Genomic DNA, 19,900 nt, shown 5'->3' on the forward strand with positions numbered 1-19,900 from the left:
CCCTAACCCCTCTGCCTGCCAGCCTAGTCGCCCCTCACTGCCCCCTCTCCCAAACAAGTCACCCCTCACAGCCTCTTCTGCTGTCCTGATCACTTCATGAAGCCTACTGTTCAGTCATTTGGTCGTCCCTCACTAACCCCCCTGCTGGCCTTGTCGCCCCACGCAGCCTGCTATTCGGTCATTACTGTGAGGGCACCCTGACCAATTTGCATGCTACCCTTTTATTAATATAGATTGATGATAGCCATTATGACAGGTATGAAGTGATATATCATTGTGACATGTTTGCATTCTTCTGATGATTAATGATATTATTTCTTTGTTATTTCTATGCATCTTTTCATGTCTTTTGGCCATTAGTATATCTTCTTTGGAAAAATGTCTATTCAGGTCTCTTGCCAATTTTTAATTAACTTATTTGTTTGATTAGTGGTAAGTTTTCTAAGTTCTTTATAAATTTGGGGTATTAACTCCTTGGTTTGATGTAGTCCCACTTGTTTATTTTTTCTTTTGTTTCCCTTGTCAAAAAAAATATATATCAGAAAAAATGTTACTAAGAGAAATATCTAACATTTTATTGCCTATGTTTTCTCTAGGATTTTTATGGTTTCAAATCTAACATTTAATCCATTTTGAGTTTATTCTTGTATATTGTGTAACAAGGTGGTCTAGTTTATTCTTCTTTCTTTCTTTCTTTTCTGTTTCTTTTTTCTTTTTTTTTTTTTTTTTTTGCATGTATTGACACATTTATTGCATAGACTATCTTTACCCCATTGTATATTTTTGCTTACTTTGTCAATTAATTGACTATAAATGTGTGGTTTTATTTCTGGGCTCTCTATTATGTATGTTCTCCTCATCTATATGCCTGTTTTTATGCTAGTTCCATGTTCTTTTTAATACTACTGACCTTAAAGTACAGTTTTATAATCAGGGAGTGTGATTCCCTGATTATAAGTCTCATTCAAGACTTGCCTATTGTCAAGGAAAGATTAACAATCTTGTTGCCCAAATAATGGAGTAATACCCCAGCCTGCATAGCCTACTTTCCCTTGTCTGTAATCCCTACTTCCCCATATAATCCTTGTCCTACTCTATATAAGCAGCTGGTTTAGGAGGGGCTGCAGAACAGATTTTTGTGGATGACCTGCTGCTCTCCCATACTGCCAGCAGTATTAGAATTAATGTTTATATATGATCTAACTCTGTCTCTACTTAATTGGCTCAAGTAGTGACAGGCAGCACATGCTTGATATGATTTTAATCTTATTAAACTTATTGAGGCTTGTTTTATGTCCTAACATGGTCTATCCTACAAAATGTTCCATGTACACTTGAAAAGAATGCATATTCCATGCTTTAGGGTGAAACGCTCTGAAAATGTCATTCAAGGCCACCGTTCCCTTGATTTTCTGCTGGGACATATATCCATTGGTGTAAATGAGGGATTAAAGTCACTACAATGATTCTATTACTATCCCTGTATATCAATCAAGGGATATTTAAGTACTCCTATGTTGGGTGCATAAAGGTTTACAAGGGTTATATCCTCTTTTTAGATTGCTCTCTTTATCATTATGTCGTATCCTTCTTTGTCTCTCACTATATCCTTTGTTTCAAAGTCTATTTTTTCAGATAAAAGTATTGCTACCCCAGCATCATTTTTTCCTTTCTATTTGCATGAAATATCTTGCTCCATCCCTTTACTTTTATATGTATCTTTGTTTCTGAGGTGGGTCTCTTATAGACTGCATAAGTATATATGGCCTATTTTTCTTATCTGTTCCGCTAACCTATGTATTTTGATTAGAGCATTTAAGCAATTTGATTGATAGGTATGTATTTATTGCCATTTTATCCTTTTAACTATATTCCTTTGTTGTTTTTTTGTTTGTTTATTTTAATATATTTTATTGATTTTTTTTTTTTTGATTTTTTTTTTTTTACAGAGAGGAAGGGAGAGGGATAGAGAGTTAGGAACATCAATGAGAGAGAAACATTGATCAGCTACCTTCTGCACACCCATTGGGGAAGTGCCTGCAACTAAGGTACATGTCCTTGACCGGAATCTAACCTGGGACCCTTCAGTCTGCAAGCCAACACTCTATCCACAGAGCCAAACCAGTTAGGGCTATCCCTTCGTTTTGTTTTGCTTTCTTCTTCTTCTTCTTCAAGCAGGCCCATTAACATTTCTTGTAATACTGGTTTGGTCTAATAAACTTCTTTATTTCTCCTTAATTTTAAATAATAGCCTTGCTGAGTAAAGTAGTCTTGGTTGCGGGTCCTTGCTTTTCATCACTCTGAATATTTCATGGCAACCCTTTCTGGCCTGAAATGATTTTGTTGAGAAATTAACTGATAGTCTTATGGAAGCTTCCTTATAGGAAACTATCTTTCTCTTTTTGTTTTTAAGATTCTCTATTTGTATTTAAACTTTGCCATTTTAATTATGATGTGTCTTGATGTGGGCTTCATTTTGTTTGGAACTCTTTACACTTCCTGGATTTCCATGTCTTTTTCCGTCACCAGATTAGGGAAATTTCTGCTATTATTTCTTCAAATAGGTTCTTAGTCTCTTCTTCTTTCTCTCTTCTCCTTCTGGTACACCAATGATGCAGACGTTGTTACACTTCATGTTGTCCCAACGTTCCTTTAAACTGCCCTTATGATTTTTATGTATTTTTCTTTTTGTTTCTCAGTGACTTTTTATCTACTTTGTCTTCTAACTTGCAGATTTGATCCTCTGCTTCTTCTAACCCAGTGGGGCAAACTGCAGCTCACAAGCCACATGTGGCTCTTTGGCCCATTGAGTGTGGCTCTTCCACTAAATACCACAGCCCGGGCGAGTCTATTTTGAAGAAGTAGCATTAGAGGAAGTTTAAGTTTAAAAAATTTGGCTCTCAAAAGAAATTTCAATCATTGTATTGTTGATATTTGGCTCTGTTGACTAATGAGTTTGCTGACCACTGTTCTAACATACTGTTATTTCCTTCCAGTGTATTATTTTCAGCTATGTCAATCATGTTTTTCATGATTTCTATGTCCATTTTCATGCTGTTGAGCATCCTTATAACCATTATTTTGAACTCTATATCTGATAAATTGCTTGCCTCCATTTCATTTAGATCTTCATCTGGAGATTTCTCCTGCTTTTCATTCAGGGTATATTTCTTTGTCTCCCCATTTTGGCTTCCTCTTTGTTATTTCTATGTATTACATAGATCTATTATACTTTGCCTCCATGTCTTCATGGAGTGGCCTTATGTAGTAGGTGTCCTTGTGGAATTCAGTAGTGCAATCTTCTTGATCACCTGAATTTGGTGCTCCAAGAATGTCCTTGTGAGTTATGGGGGCTTGCCTGTTTGTTATTGAGTCCTGACTGATACTGGCATATTCCTGTGCAGAATGGACCATCAGGCTGGCTGACAGTGAGGCTCAACCCCAACCATGGCATGCAAGTTGCTGTGCAGGTACTGACCACATGAAGTAAATTCATTCAGCAGGGTGTGGTGCTGCCATGATCTCCCTTTGGATATGCTGCTTGTGAAGCTAATTGAATCCTGCTCTGATTTTATCAGAAGCTGGTCACTGGGTGTGTTGGTTTTGGGGCCTCATAAGAGGGACTCTGGTGCAGGCCAAAGTCAGACACTGCCTAAGACTGGTCCATGGCAACCTGTTTGTAACTGTTGAGATTGGCAGTTTGTAGCTGCCTCTGCTGGACCTGGGTGTATGCAGGAAGGACCAAGCTGCTCACCACAGCAGGATTTTACTAGCACCGGGCACTGGGGCAGATCAGCAAAGTCCCAAGGCTCCCTGAAATCCACTTCTGCCTGCTTCTTGCCTGATAGGTTCAGTCACTGACAGAACCTCTGGCTGTACTCAAATTATATGAAGTAGGCTCACAGTGAGTCACCAGATAGGGTCAAGTGGTGTTCACCAGACTGATACAGGTGCCAGTTCTGGGTCTAGGGCCACTCAGTAAATGCTCCCTGGACTACCATGTCTAATTGTATGCTTGCACACCTTTGTGTTGGGGTGGGATCTCAGGAAATCATCAGGATGAGGCTTGATGACTCAGTAGGCCAATACTTTGCCAACTGAAGGCAGGACTCTGCTCCAGTCAGGCATGTGAGGAGAAAATGGCCCCTGTTCTTAGTCTGTCCCAGATTCAGTTTCAGTGTGGCTGCTTCTGTAAATTCTTGGTTATAAGACTTCTCTTCAGCAGTATTCAGGATGATTGTTCTATAATTTTAGATATAATTCCAGTTTGGTACTCAGAGGCAGCAAGTGTAGCTTCCACCCACTCCTACATCATCTTGGATCTCCCCAACAAAGCCTATATTTCTTTCCACATTAAGTACATAAATGAGACTTGATATCTACAGAGTTTATTTGAAAATCAGTCATAAATTCATGGATTTCCTACCACTTTTTCAAATTTGCCAAAATTCTGATTGTTCTCTGTCAGAGTAACTTGGTGGCTTTTCATAATACTTAGCTATTTACTATTTATTAACCCCCACACTCAAAATTAAATGGGCATAGGTTGAAATATTCAGAACAGAATCAGTAAAAGTATAACATTCAAAGTTCATCATGATGCTTGCATAGTTTTCATGTTGCATGCTGTTTGATACTCTATGGTCAGGCTCTAGATTATCTCATGGAATATAAAGTATTCAAAGTAAACTGAAAGAAACTCAGGATGTGTTTATAATATTGAAATTTACAGAAATTTTCCTAAGATAGTATGATGTGATGGTAATTTAAAGAGCATAAAATATAGATTGTAACAGATTAATTGTAACAATATAGTTAGTATATGTTGGAAGGATCAACTGGTCCAATCACTCTAAAAGATAAGATAGCCTGGCTAGCATGGCTCAGTAGTTGAGCATCAACCTATGAACCAGGAGGTAACAGGTTTGATACTAGTCAGGGAACAGGCCCAGATTGCAGCCTCAATCCCAGATAGAGGGAGTGTAGAAGGCAGCTAACTAATGATTCTCTCTCATCACTAATGTTTCTATCTCTCCCTCTTCCTTCCTCTATGAAATCAATAAAAAAAATTTTTTTAAAGACAAGTTTCAAAAATGTACACATTATTTGACTGAGCAAACTTTATAGGAATTTATCCTAAAAATTTTTAGAGATAAATGATTAAGTATATTTAGTATAGCACAGTTGATACTAAAAAACTAACAGTGGTCTAAATTTTCAACAGAGTTCCTATCTAATAAGAGAGTAATATGCAAATTGACCATACATCTGCTACACCCACAAGCCATGCCAACCAGCCAATCTGGAACGACTATGAAAATTAACCCAATCAAGATGGCTGCGGTCACAGAGAAAGCAGGAGGCTTGGGTTTCTGAGGCAATGGAGGAAGCCAAGCTTTCCACCTACCCTGGCCTGCCTTGGCCTCCGCTTAAGTCTACAAAGTTTCAATTATAGAAGATAAATAAATCTTAACAAAAAGTCCAGGAAGTGCACAGAACTCCAAACAAAAGGAATCCAAAGAGGACCACACCGAGACACATCATTATTAAAATTCCAAGAGCAAAAGATAAAGAGAGAATATTAAAAGAAGCAAGAGCAAAGAAGGTAGTAACTTATAAAGGAGCACCTATACGATTGTCAGCTGACTTCTCAACAGAAACCATGCAGGCCAGAAGGGAATGGCAAGAAATATTCAAGGTGATGAATAGCAAGAACCTACAGCCAAAAATAAGCTACCCAGCGAAGCTATCACTCAGAATCGAAGGCCAGATAAAGAGCTTCACTAATAAAAAAAAGCTAAAGGAGTTCTTCACCACCAAACCAGAATTATATGAATTGCTGAAGGGGGTTCTTTCAGAAGAGAAAGTAAACAAAGATAAAAATTATGAACAACAAATACGTAATTATCAACAAGTGAATCTAAAAACCAAGGAAATTAAAAAAATCTGATGAACAATATTAACTGTTGAATATAATAGAATCAGAGGTATGGAAGGGGAGTGAACTGACGATTCTTGGGGAAAAGGGGAGAGGGGGGCGTGGGAAGAGACTGAACATAAACTGTGCACCTATGGATGAGGACAATGGGGAGAGGGGAAAGGGCAGAGGGTGGGGTGGGAACCTGGTGGAGGAGAGCAATGGTGGGGGAGGGGGGGAAGGAACATTTGTAATAATATGAAAAATAAAAACTTATTAAAAAAAAAAAAAAAAAAAAATGGCTGCGGCCACTGAGCGAACAGGAGGCTTAGCTCTGCTCAAGGTTACAAAGTTTCAATTATAGAAGATAAGTAAATCCCAGATACCAGAGCCTCTGTTTGGGTTGCTGACGGATGTGGCAAGCCTGCAAACCATGACAGGCCCCTCACCCAGGCTTCCCCACGGCCCAAGTGAACCCCCACACTGATCAGGGACACCCTTCAAGGAAAACCAGCCAGCCCCCACCCGTGCACCAGTCCTCTATCCTATCTAATCCTTCTATCTAATAAAAGAATAATATGCAAATTGACCATCACTCCAACACACAAGATGGCTGCCCCCATGTGGTCAAAGATGACTGACTCTATGTGGACATAAGATGGCCGCCACAAGATGGTCAGCAGGGGAAGGCAGTTGGGAGGGACCAGGTCTACAAGGGAGGACAGTTGTGGGTGATCAGGCCAGCAGGGGAGGACAGTTAGGGGTGACCAGGCCGGCAGAGGAGGGAAGTTGGGGGTGACCAGGCCTGCAGGGAAAAACAGTTGAGGCGGACCAGGCCTGCAGGGGAGGGCAGTTAGGGGCAGACAGGCTGGCAGGGGAGCAGTTAGGCATCAATCAGGCTGGCAGGGGAGTGGTTAAGGGGTGATCAGGCTGGCAGGCAGAAGCAGTTAGGGGCAATCAGGAGGGATCCAGCCTAAACAGGCAGTCTGATATCCCTCGAGGGGTCCCAGATTAGAGAGAGTGCAGGATGGGCTGAGGGATACATACACACCCCTGCACAAATTTTATGCACCAGGCCTCTAGTATTCAAATAAATGCACTGAAACATAATAAATACATTTTAAATTATAAAACTTTACACGTATTGAGAAAGACAGTCAAAACAACTTATTAAGAAAGTGGGTAACATTGCATTATGCATAACTGCTTACACATAAGAAAACTAACAGTTATCACTAGAAAATGATACCTTGGGTTTAAAGTTTTTGCTAATCTATTTTCTAATTTTACTATACTAAAGTACAATGGATTTACTCTATAATCTTTAAAAATTTTTATTTAAATATTTATTTTTTAAAAAACAACCAATAAATTTCTGTTTAAAAAATAAAAATGTGCCGAGACCGGTTTGGCTCAATGGATAGAGCGTTGGCTTGGAGACTGAAGGGACCCGGGTTCGATTCCGGTCAAGGGCATATACCTTGGTTGCGGGCATATCTCCAGTATGGGGTGTGCAAGAGGCAGCTGATCGATGACTCTCTCTCACTGATGTTTCTAGCTTTCTATCTATCACCCTTCCTCTCTGTACAAAATCAATAAAATATATTTTTTTAAAAATTAAGAATAAAAAATAAAAATGTCCTCAGTGTAGATATTTTAGATTTTTTACAAAAGGAGAAACTGTAACAAACTATAAGTTTAAGAGTATTCTTTTAAAGTTGCCATTTTGCTGTTTTGGGAATATCCCATTTTTTAAAAAAAAACTTCCTTCCTTACATTTCATATAAAAGAAATTATTCACACTGGTGAATAAGCTGTTTTTTCCCTATTCAGATCTGAAAGTTATCTTAACTCTCTGACTACATGTAGAGAATTAAGCTATCAATTTTTTAATTCAATGTAAAAAAAAATTTTTTTAAATATATTTTATTGATTTTTTTACAGAGAGGAAGAGAGAGGGATAGAAAGTTAGAAACATCGATGAGAGAGAATCATTGATCAGCTGCCTCTTGCACACCCCATACTGGGGATGTGCCCACAACCAAAGTACATACCCTTGACCGAAATTGAACCTGGGACCTTTCAGTCCGCAGGCTGACGCTCTATCCACTGAGCCAAACCGATTTCGGCTCAATGTAAAAAAAATTTTTTTACTTATGCTTTCTTAAAATGATTACTAGAAAAGTGAAAACTTATCAACAACCACAACGGTCAGCTGAAGTCTGAGTTTTCTCTCTAAAATATAAGTGGCAGTATGCCTATATGTCCTTCTTTCTCACTATGCCTCTATGGCAGCAAATTATTTTTATCACATATATTTTTACAGTAAGGCAACAGTTTCCATAGAAACCACAAGGCAAACATCCATTATTGCTGTCAAGGATTTTATGAGCACACCTAAGTTGAAGTTACTGCTTACTTTCTCTTATTAATATTTTTAAATTGACCAATGGTTAGCTACTCTGATTCTGGTTTTGTTGCATATGTCTCTAAACAAATCAAAAGATGAGTAACATACAAAAAATGCTGTGCCCTTCTAGCAACAAAATGAATGTATAGAAACCAGGAGAGGAAAAGAAAGACCCAGAAAATTATCAAGCCAGTACACATACCAGTCACTGTTATCTCATACAAGAGAGCAAATCAGAACAGAAAGCAGTGAACCACTTAAAATACCAAAGAAAAAAATTCCCTTCTGCTAGCTTGGTGGAGCACATAAATTTATTTAGGCCAAGATGCTGACTAATCACAATAAAAAGACAGTAAGTTGTAACAATTGAAAAAATGGTCACTCACCTCTCTCAACATGTTGTTCTCTTTTTCCTTCTGCTCCAAAAGGCTTTCTAGGTGGTGGACATGCATCTCTGCCTCTGCCAGTCGTCTTGTTCTCTCATGGTCTTCCTCAGTAGCCTTAGCAGAGAGTCCTTTGCTCTGTAACATCTCCAGAAGCTTCTTGATAGATTCATCCCGAGCATTCAGGGTTTGCTTCTGAGTCTCAATACGCAGTTCCATTTCTTCCAGAGTCTTTCGAAGAAGAAATAGCTCTTTGGCCTGTCTTTCATGTTCAGCATGTAGCCTCTGGAAATTCTCCTCCGTCAGCTCTGCCACAAAAGGTTCACCAGTCCGACTGCTACTATCTTGCTGAAATAACTGGTTTAGGTCCCTTTGGATCCGTAATTCATCCTGGAGAGCCTGAATTGTCATTTGCATGTGCTAGAACCAAGACAAAAAAGAAAACACCATATCAGCTTTCCTCCTCAAGCAGCAAAAACAGAGCCTAGAGGGGAGTCAGAAAGTTACTACCAGGGCTCTCAGAACCCTGCAATTAGCCAATCAGGATCCATGTTATTCAGTATTACATTGTCTTAAAAAAAAAAAAAAAAAAAAAAGAGAGAGAGATAATCTGTAAAATATCAATAATTTGTTATGTTTATTCCCAAAAGGAAACAAGTATGGCAGCTCCTCACTTTGCATAAGCCATGACAAAAATGAAGACACTGTTCAAAATAATTGAAGATATTACTAAATAGAACTGAGGGGAAGGGAGAGAAAAGATATGGGAAATGCACAAAAATACAAACATATCAGACAAAAAAAATTCACCTTAATTTAACATAATTTTTCTCTAACTAAAAAAATTTAGAATTCAGGATAAATTGGTATTCTTTAGTTACCTAAACCCCACACTACTCAGCATTTACTCCTTAACCTCTTCTTATGCAGTCTTCTCTGCCCTCTCCATCTCCCATGTCTAGTTAAACTCTATTTATCCTTTCATTCTTAGGTCAGGCATCATCTCCTTTAGAAAGTCTGTTCTGACTCCCCAAACTGAAAGAAAGGTTTAAAAAAAGGGAGAGAGGAATACGTGGAGGAAGAAAAGTACAGAAAAGACAATACCCCAATAAGAAATTACAATAGTAAAAATATCATACTAAGCAATGTCAAGATTGAAGTGATTCATTCAATTAAAAATAAAATCAAAATAAGTTTTAAAAAATCTTTAAAGTACAACTGAGCAACAAAGGGGTGCTATAAGAACCATTTCTACAGTGTTTTAAACTTGAGAATGCTCACTAGTAACAAACAGAGCCATTGCAGAACTATAATGAACCATAAAAATACTGTTCATTCCAAAAGCATTTTAATATCAAGCTCACTTCTCTCCCAGTTCTCTACAACCTAAAGTTTCAAAAACCTGGAAAGGTTAATGAGGTTAACAAGCTTTCCAGATTTAGTCACTGAAATACTGGTAAGTGACTTAACAACAAGATAGAAGGGTGAAGAAAAACTGGTAGGTGAAATCATCAGCTCTGGAAAGTGTTAACAGCTAACATTGGTAGTGCCATTACTGGAAGTGGATTCTGTTGAATGAACACACATTGTAGGCAAGATGCTTGGCTATGTGAAGGCAATCTCTGCTGACATTCAGCTGCAGCACACAATGTAAGGCCTGTTGAAAGGGGGTTAATGTCTGTGTCAATCAGAGCTATATCAACACTTAAGTCACTGTGTACCCAAAGCTTATAAGAAGCTACAGATTTTTTTTTTTCCATTCCCTTTTCCTCCAGAAAAAAAGAAGTGAGAAAGTCTGATATTGACAGAGTACAAATAGATCATGACCTTACAGTTTTATAAAAAAGCATGCATGTACAAAGTTATTACTTAGGATGCTTTCACATATATTGTACTATAACAACAAAATTTAAAGTTGAAATAAAGCCCAAGAATATTATTTACAGAGATGATTCTTTCTGGGAGAGAAACCACCATAAAACATACAAACACCAGTAAGCCAGAATGAACTGACCAAAATTATTCACATCTTTGTTCAAGACATATTTTTAGTAATGTACTTTCCTATAAAAATAAAATCTAGAGGCTTCCAGTCAAGATGGTGGAGTACGTAACGCTGTGCTCGTCTACTCCCATGATCACATCAAAATTAAAACTGAATTATACTATCACCATCCATGAGAAGCAGCTGAGCAGAACCCTGTAACTAAGAATGCAAACAAGCCACAATGAAACTGACAGGAGGGGTGGAGATGTGGAACACGCAGGTCTCACACGCAGGCATGGTGGTTAGGAATCAAGAGGAATATCTAGACTGCAGTGGTTCCCCCTGAGGACCAAGGGGTCCCAGCCCCACTTCAGGCTCCCCAACCTGGGATATCAGTGCCAAGAAGAGGAGTCCCCATAACATCTGGCTGTAAAAACCAGTACACATTGCATCCATAAAGGATAGGGAGCAGCTGGAGACTGAGGTGAATCTGTTTAAAAATCCACAAATTCACTTGTCCTAAGTTCCAGCACAAGGGCAGCAGTTCAAGAAACATCAAGGACAAACTTCAGAATAAGGGATGGAGAAAAAGGGGTTAGAGCAACTCTCTCTGGGGACAACAAAAATTCTGGCAAGTGCCACTATTTCTTTGTAGACTCAGCATAGGCAAGTGCCAAATCTGTGTTTTCCATTAACCTGGCTGAAACCATTCACTCATCCTGGTGATCCCCTGAGACCCCATCTCACCCAACTCTGAGCCTGATCCTCGAAGCTCCCCTGCAGGAACGACCTGCTTCAAATCATACCACACACCTTTCCAAAATCTCATAAGGTTCATAAACTCTATACAAGCAGTGACTGGCCTTAGCGTGCCTTACAGTTCTTAACAGCTCCAAGCAGAGAAAGGGGGACAAACCAGTATAAACTTGCACTGTAATTCCCATCAGGTGGCTCCAAACCTGTCATAAGCAGTGGCCATCTTCAGCTGAAACGTAGTTTTAATGAAGCAGCCGCAAGCCTGGCACAAGTGGCAGCTGGCCTCAGCTCATATTGTGGTGCCCACCTAGGCCAGAAAGTGGCAGCCAGTCTCTGTGCTCAGTGTAGCCTCTCCCAGGTGCCTTAAGCCCAGCAAAAGTGGCAACCACTCACAGATCACTCTATAGCTCCTACCAAGAGGCCCCAAGCCAGATACAAGCAACAGTTGACCTGGGCCTGCACCAAACCACCTCCCAAAAGACTCTAGAGGCAACATACCAATGGCCAGCTACAGATCACACAGGAGCACCTTCCAACCAGCTCCACAAACATTGCTCCTGGAGGACAAACATGGCTGACACAAACAGGGTCAGCTGCCAAACAACAGCTTGTCTACTGTACTTACAGCCAGCCCTCACAGCCAGTCAGTCAGAGGGTCAATCATACCCCCTGAACTGCCAGCAGCAATCAAGGCTCAACTATAGCAGGAGGGCACACACAACCCACACAAGGAAAACCCATGAAGGACCCAGCTCAGATAACCAGGCAGACTGCACCACTTGGTACCACAGGACACCTTATACATAAGATACCTCTGTCAAGTACAAGAGACATAGCAGATCAACCAAATAAGTAAAAACAAAACAAGGAGTGGGCCAAAATGAGAAGACAAAGAAATATAACCCAAATGAAAGAACAGGACAAAACTCCAGAAAAAAAGAAAGAAGAAAAAAAAAAAAAAACAGTCAAAATGGAGGTAAGCAACATACCAGATACAGAGTTCAAACCAATGGTTTTAAGGATGTTTCATTAACTTAGGGAAAGAAGAGATGAACTCAATGAGAACTTCAAAAAACATACAAAGGACATAACGATCATTAAAAAACAGAACTGAATACAATATCTGAAAAGAAAAATACAGGAGAAAGACTAAAAAGCAAATTAAATGAAGCAGAAGATTAAATCAGTAATTTGGAACATAAGATTATGGAAAACAACTAATAGGAACAGCAAAAATATTTTTTTTCTAAGAATGAGTAAATGAAGGGATTCTCCTAAAATAATATCAAGCATATCAAAATTCACATCATAAAGATACCAGGGAAAGAGAGCAAGGAATTAAAAACCTATTTGAGGAAATAATGACTGAAAACTTCCCTAAAATGGAGAAGGAAATATACAAGTCCAAGAAGCACAGAAAAGAGGCCCAAAACAAGATACATCATAAGTAAAATGCCAACAATTAAAGACAAAAAGAATCTTCTTTATTTTTTATTTTTATTGATTTCAGAGAGGGAGAGGGAGATAGAAATATCAGTGATGAGAAAGTATCACTGATCAGCTGCCTCCTGCACATCCTATACTGGGTATCCAGCTCACAACCTGGGCATGTGCCCTTGGCCAGAATTGAACAGAGGACCCTTCAGTATACAGGCCAACACTCTATGCACTAAGACAAACCAGCTAGAATCTTAAAAGCAAAAAGAGAAGAGCAGTTAGTTAAGTACAGGGAGCTCCAATAAGACTACCAGCTGTTTTCTTAACAGAAACTTTGCAGTCCAAAAGAACTGGCATAAAATATTCAAAGAGATGAAAAGCAAGAACTTACAACCAAGTTTGCTCTATTCATCAAGCCTATTATTTAGAAACTAAGAAAATATAGTTTCCTAGACAAAACCAGTATTTAAAAAAAAAAAAATGATTAAAACATTTCTTTAGCCGGGACCGGTTTGGCTCAGTGGATAGAGCGTCGGCCTGCGGACTGAAAGGTCCAAGGTTCGATTCCGGGCAAGGGCATGTACCTTGGTTGCGGGCACATCTCCAGTGGGGGGTGTGCAAGAGGCAGCTGATCGATGATTCTCTCTCATCGATGTTTCTAACTATCTCTCTCTTCCTCTCTGTGAAAAATCAATAAAATATATTTAAAAAAAAAAAATTTCTTTAAGCCGAAACCGGTTTGGCTCAGTGGATAGAGCATTGGCCTATGGACTGAAAGGTCCCAGGTTCGATTCCGGTCAAGGGCATGTACCTTGGTTGTGGGCACATCCCCAGTAGGGGGTGTGCAAGAGGCAGCTGATTGATGATTCTCTCTTGTCGATGTTTCTAACTATCTCTCTCTTCCTCTCTGTAAAAAATCAATAAAATATATATTTTTTAAAATCTTTAAAAACAAAAAAACATTTCTTTAAGAATAAAACATTTTTAAAAATGACTTAAAAAATATAGGCCCAGCTGTTATGGCTCAGTGATTAAGCATCAACCTATGAACCAGGAGAGGTCAAGCCTCAGTGTGGGGCATGGATGAGGCAGCTGATCAATGACTGTATCTCATCAATGTTGTTTATATCTTTCTTTCCCTATCCCTTTCTCTCTGAAATTAAGAGGCCCGGTGTATGAAATGTGTGCATGGGGGGGGGGGGGGGGGGAGGGGCGCGGAAATCCCCTCAGCCCAGCCTGGACCCTTTCCAATCTGGGACCCCTGGCTCCTAACTATTCACCTGCCTTCCTACCTGATCACCCCTAACCGCCTCTGCCTGCCAGCCTGATGGCCCCTAACTGCCCCTCCTGCCAGCCTGGTTGCCCCCAACTTCCCCTCCTGCCAGCCTGGTTGCTCCTAACTTCCCCCCTGCTGCCAACCTGGTTGCCCCTTAGTGCCCCCTCTGCCAACCTGGTTGCCCCTAACTGCCACCCCCACTAGCCTGGTTGCCCCCAACTGCCCCTCCTGCCAGCCCGGATACCCCTCACTGCCCCACTCTGCTGGCCTGGCCACCCCTCACTGGCCCCCCTGATGGCCTGGTCGCACCAGACAGCCTGTTGTTGGGTTGTTACTGTGACAGCATCATGACCAATTTGCATATTACCCTTTTATTAGTATAGCCCCTTGTGACATGCATGGGATGTCGGAATAGGACATGTGCTGTTGTTTCTCCCACCATCTGAAACACCTGCCAGTCTTCAGAAGGCTCAGAGGTGCTCTTGGGTGTGGCCATGGACACTCCCTGCCAATCTAACAAGAGTCAGAAAGCTCATTCCCAAGGAGACCTAGCAGATGGCATGGCAAGAACTGTAAGCAGCATGTTGACTGTTGTCCTTGTTGCTGTTGGGACTGAATCCAGGAGATAGAAAGCTGGAGACCTTAATACCAAAGCCCTGGACATGCCATTGCAAGGCCTCCTCCAGGGCTCCTGTATATTTTTATTTTACTTACTATCATCGATTTAAAATGTATTCATTAAAAATAATTTTTAGATTTTAGGCAACATAGAAATGTTAAATATGTAATTATTACTTTATGTACATTTGCTTTTCTTTTAATTTTACCCTTCCCCCATATCATATAATGTTTTCTTTTTTTCTTTTTTCTTTTTTAAATATATATTTTATTGATTTTACACAGAGAGGAACTGAGAGGGACAGAGAGTTAGAAACGTCGATGAGAGAGAAACACCGACCAGCTGCCTCCTGCACACCCCCCACCGGGGATGTGCCTGCAACCAAGGTACATTCCCTTGACTGGAATCGAACCCGGGACCTTTCAGTCCGCAGGCGGACACTCTATCCACTGAGCCAAACCAGTCCCGGCCATATAATGTTTATTTTTCAACTAGAGGCCCAATGCATGAAATTTGTGCAAGGGGCTTGGCCCTGGCAGCCCCTGCTTTGTCCGGAAGGTTGTCCAGAAGGTCATTCGGCTGCCCAGTCTAATTAGCATATTATGCTTTTATTATTATAGATTAGATTATATTCAATATTATTTTGTATTAGTTTCAGGTATACTGCAAAGTAAAGTGTCCCCTTAATTTTTTTGGTACCCACCAGGCCCCATATATACAGATCACAGTACAACTGACTGTACTCCCTACGCTATCATCTACTTCTAATAGAGTTAGCGTGCACCCTTTTGGTGGTGCTCAGACATTGATAGGCAAGTCGTGTTTTAGGCGCTTACACTAGCCACACATATCCTTTGCATTAAACATATCTTATATTATCCTTTTGAATTTATTCAACTAACTTGTTGAAATAATTCTCTGGATAAAACTACTCAATTTACCAGTAAAAGTAAGTTCAAAACTTAGCTTTCCTCCTCATAGATCCTTCACATTAATTTCCCTCCCAGTGTTTGTGAGAGTTCAAACTGCACAACACTGTTCAAAACTGTAGAATATTAGGTGTCAGTGTCTTTATTGTGCTCACTGTGACATTGCAGAGAAATTATTCTTCATCACTGCTCAGCAAAAATCATCATTTGTATTTATTCATTTTATTTTTTCCAGTTTCCTTGAATTATTATAATGTCTCTGTGTTACTGGTTTTTGAGAGCTTGCTTATGACTAAAGATGTTAACCATTTCTCATGCATTGCAAGTGAAATACCATGTTTTTTGTTACCATTTTACTCTGGTGTTTTACTTTTTGGTTGTATCAAACTGTGTATTAAATATAATCATGTTCTGTTTTTAAAAAATAGATAAATATAGGAACAAAAGATTCTCACTAACAAAAGCAAATACGTGATAAAAGCAGTAGATCAACCAATTATATTGCTAGTACAAAAAATAAAGATAAAAATAGAAAGATGATGTGTAATTACAACAATAAAGTAAGTAATATAAAAACACACACACAAAAAAAGCAAAAAATGGCAAAAACATAAACGTGCAGGGAATAAATAAAAAATTGTAGTGAACCTACAAAGTGTTCAAAAAGTGAACATCAACTTAAAGTAGATTGCCATGAACACAGCTTGTTATATATGGAGCACATGGTAACCACAAACCAAAATCTACCAGAGCCACAAGAAATAAAGAAAAAGGAATCCAAGCACAACCGTATAAAAGTTATCAACATACAAGAGGAGAGCCTTAACTGGTTTGGCTCAGTGGACAGAGCGTCAGCCTGCAGTCTGAAGGGTTCCAGGTTCGATTCCGGTCAAGGACATGTGCCTTGGTTGCGGGCACATGCCCAGTAGAGGATGAGTAGAAGGCAGCTGATAGATATTTCTCTCTAATCGATGTTTCTGACTCTCTATCCCTCTATCCATGGGAGTGGTTAAGGGGTGATCAGGCTGACAGGCAGAAGCGGTTAGGGGCAATCAGGAAGGCAGGCAGGGGAGGAGCTGGGAGTCAGCAGTCCAAGATTGTGAAAGGGATGTCCAAATGCCAGTTTAGGCCCGATCCCACCAGGATTAGGTCTAGAGGGGCAGTCGAACATTCCTTGAGGTGTCCCAGATTGGAGAGGGTGCAGGCTGGGCTAAGGGACACCCCTCCCCTGCCTCCGTGCACAAATTTCATGCACCGGGCCTCTAGTCCTATATAATTAAAGTCTAATATGCAAATTGACCAAATGGCAGAACGTCTGGTCACTATGACGCGCACTGACCACCACGGGGCAGATGCTCAACATAGGAGCTGTCCCCAGCCTGCAAGCCCCAGGCTAGCCAATACAAGTGCCAGCAGGGAGGGGCCCCGTGGGTTGCCCCACAGAGGGAGACAATCGGCAATGGCAACAGGGGAAAGGGTTGGCCAGGGCCTGCAGGCTGGGTAGCAGATTTGATTACAGGTCAGGACACATGCCCAAGTTGAGGGTTCAATTCCCAGACAGGGCACATGCAGGAAATTATAGGAGGGTTTTTTCCCTACCTACATCTATGTATTCTTAAAATGTTTTACCATATGTATTACTTAGTAATGAGAAGGGAAAAAAATGACTACAGCCTGACTGGCATGGCTCAGTATTTGAGTGTTGACATATGAACCAGGAGGTCATGGTTCAATTCCTGATCAGGGAACATGCTCCAGTGGAAGGCATGCAGGAGGCAGCCAATCAATGATTCTCTCTCATCATTGATGTTTCCATCTTCCTCTCCCTCTCCTTCCCTTTTTAAAATCAATAAAAATACATATATTTTTTTTTAAATGACTACAAACTACTATATTTATCTATCCTGTGTTTGGAGAGAGAAAAAACATTGCTAAAATATAATTCCTCTTCCTGGAGAGGACACAATTGTACTTTATAAAAGGGACTGAATATAACATTCTTAAAGAATATACATATCAATATTCTTAACAGTACTATTCTAATAATATGCCCTTCCATCACTCCAAAGTCAATCTCTTAGGAATAAAGTCAGTCTCCAGTCTAGAAATTTTGATTATAATGACATGAGCACTTACTAAATGTTTATTACATTTGGTACATTAAACCTAAAAAAATGGCTGACCCTTCAAATATACACTAATGAGAGACACTTAAAAGCTATTTATCAATAGTTTTCCTTGAAATTTGGCCTATCTGTAAAATCTGCCTGCTCTGAAAAATCCCTTCCCCACTGAGTGTCACCAAGGTTCTAATCAAGATCAAAGTTCACTTAAGTGTAAAACTTAAGCAGCAAAAATTCTGAAGTCAATATATAAAGCCTCGTTAGGCAATATAAATGTAATCTACAAGTCAAGAGAAATTCTCCTTTAAGCAATGCTAGTAAGCATAGAGTTTATAGACACAGATAAGAACAAATAAATTGCAAAATCATCTATTCTCTAACAGAGTACTAGAAGAGTTTATGCCTATCATTCAGAAACTCTGAGGTCAATGTATGACATTTGGAACAAGACAGTAATAGGATCTAGAATCTTTGTAATCAGAATGTCAACCTGACACAATGCGTTATGCCTATATTCTAAAGAAGAACTTGGCTAAAATGGAATACAGTGAAAGTGGCAAATTCCAAAGGACAAACACATGCAGTCTGTATTACTATAAAATATGTTCTTATATTATGAATTATCTCATACATGATCATGGTAATTAGAGAACTAGTATTCCATCAAAGCTATGTTGGTTCATAAGCAATTTTTCCTAGGCAAACAAACAAAGGATAGAGGTATAATTATGGCCTTCAGCAGAAAAGGAAAATATTCTCAATTTGGTTGCTTGGAATACTTCCAGCTTTACTTTAGGAAAATTTAAAATGAGCACCCATAGCCAGGGATCCTACAGGAGCACACCTTCCTTAAGAACCTTCATGGCCCTCTGTTCAAAGCAGGTTAATGCCACCTCTTGGGTTAAGAGATCCACATCAATCTGCATTATGTGAGTATTATAAGCAAGCATTTCTACACAATTATTTTATAAGTTTTCAATATCCTCTAGCAGCCACCAGCCACAATGATTTGCCATCCTGAGGCTACAGGCTATCTCCTGAGATGCCATTTATAATATCTGTTATATGTTCTCATTACAAAGTTACATATACTAGTATTTTGAGTAGTCTACAAACCCTAACTTTGCTATAGTTAAATTTAATGCAACTTAATGGTCTTCAATGGAATAGAAGAATACCTGAATTTTACACCAATGAATTTTCAGGCTTACTTGTTATACAATAAAATGACTTATAAAATCAACTTAGAGGTTGACAAGAAACAATTTTTTTGGTAAAACAGAATAAAATTTAAAATCTAAGTATATCTCCACAGAGAAGGCAAATGCATTACATGGAACTTATATTTTGGTTACTTAGGCATACAATATGATCCTATATAATAAAAGGCCAAAATGAAAATCGACAAAACGGCAGAAAGGCCAGTTGCTATGACGCACACTAACCATCAGGAGGCAGATGCTCAATGCAAGAGCTACTCCCTGGTGGTCAGTGCACTCCCACAGGTGGAGTGCCACTCAGCCATAAGCCGCTCATGACTGGCAGGTGCAGCAGTGGTGGCAGGTGCAGCAGTGGTGGCAGGTGCAGCAGTGGTGGCAGGTGCAGCAGAGGTGGCGGGAGCCTCTCCTGCCTCCGCGGCAACCAGACATCCCTTAAGGGCTCCCAGTCTGCGAGAGGGCACAGGCTGGACTGAGGGTCCCTGCCCCAGGAGTGCCTGGTCGCCTCTTACTGTTCCTCCCTGCCTCTAATGTAATATAAATTTCTTCAATAGGTTATGACTTTTAAAAGCACTTAGTTAATACCAAATTAAAATGTTTATTGTAAAAATAATTCAAAATATTAGATGTCATTAAATGGCTTCAAAATAAATATTAATGTTAATTACTAAATGTTATTAAAAGTTTTCATAAAAATTACCACCATTTTTTAAAGTCGAAGTGCTATTGAAAGAAGCAAACCTTCATTCATATAATTTACTCAATGAACGAGTCATACCTAAAATATTAATATCTGACAAACCCAAAGTATATTTAACCAGGATTTAGATCTGGGTACACAAACAA

At 39.6% G+C, this 19,900-nt stretch overlaps 2 protein-coding genes across 13 annotated transcripts in view; one reads left to right on the forward strand and one right to left on the reverse strand.

The window, feature by feature from the left end:
• The window catches only part of RAD52 (RAD52 homolog, DNA repair protein), a 493,030-nt gene that overhangs the window by 326,134 nt on the left and 146,996 nt on the right, over positions 1-19,900 (forward strand). The window lies entirely within an intron of this gene.
• ERC1 (ELKS/RAB6-interacting/CAST family member 1) overlaps positions 1-19,900 on the reverse strand; it is a 402,974-nt gene that overhangs the window by 311,992 nt on the left and 71,082 nt on the right. For all 11 annotated transcript variants that reach the window (XM_084878772.1, XM_084878773.1, XM_084878770.1 and 8 more), the window contains exon 3: positions 8,714-9,130. In XM_084878772.1, the coding sequence (XP_084734898.1) occupies positions 8,714-9,130 (417 nt within the window). The remainder of the gene's footprint in view (positions 1-8,713; positions 9,131-19,900) is intronic.

The sequence above is a fragment of the Pipistrellus hanaki genome (genome assembly GCF_964339955.1).
Source record: "Pipistrellus hanaki genome assembly, chromosome: 3".
NCBI classification, from domain to species: domain Eukaryota; kingdom Metazoa; phylum Chordata; class Mammalia; order Chiroptera; family Vespertilionidae; genus Pipistrellus; species Pipistrellus hanaki.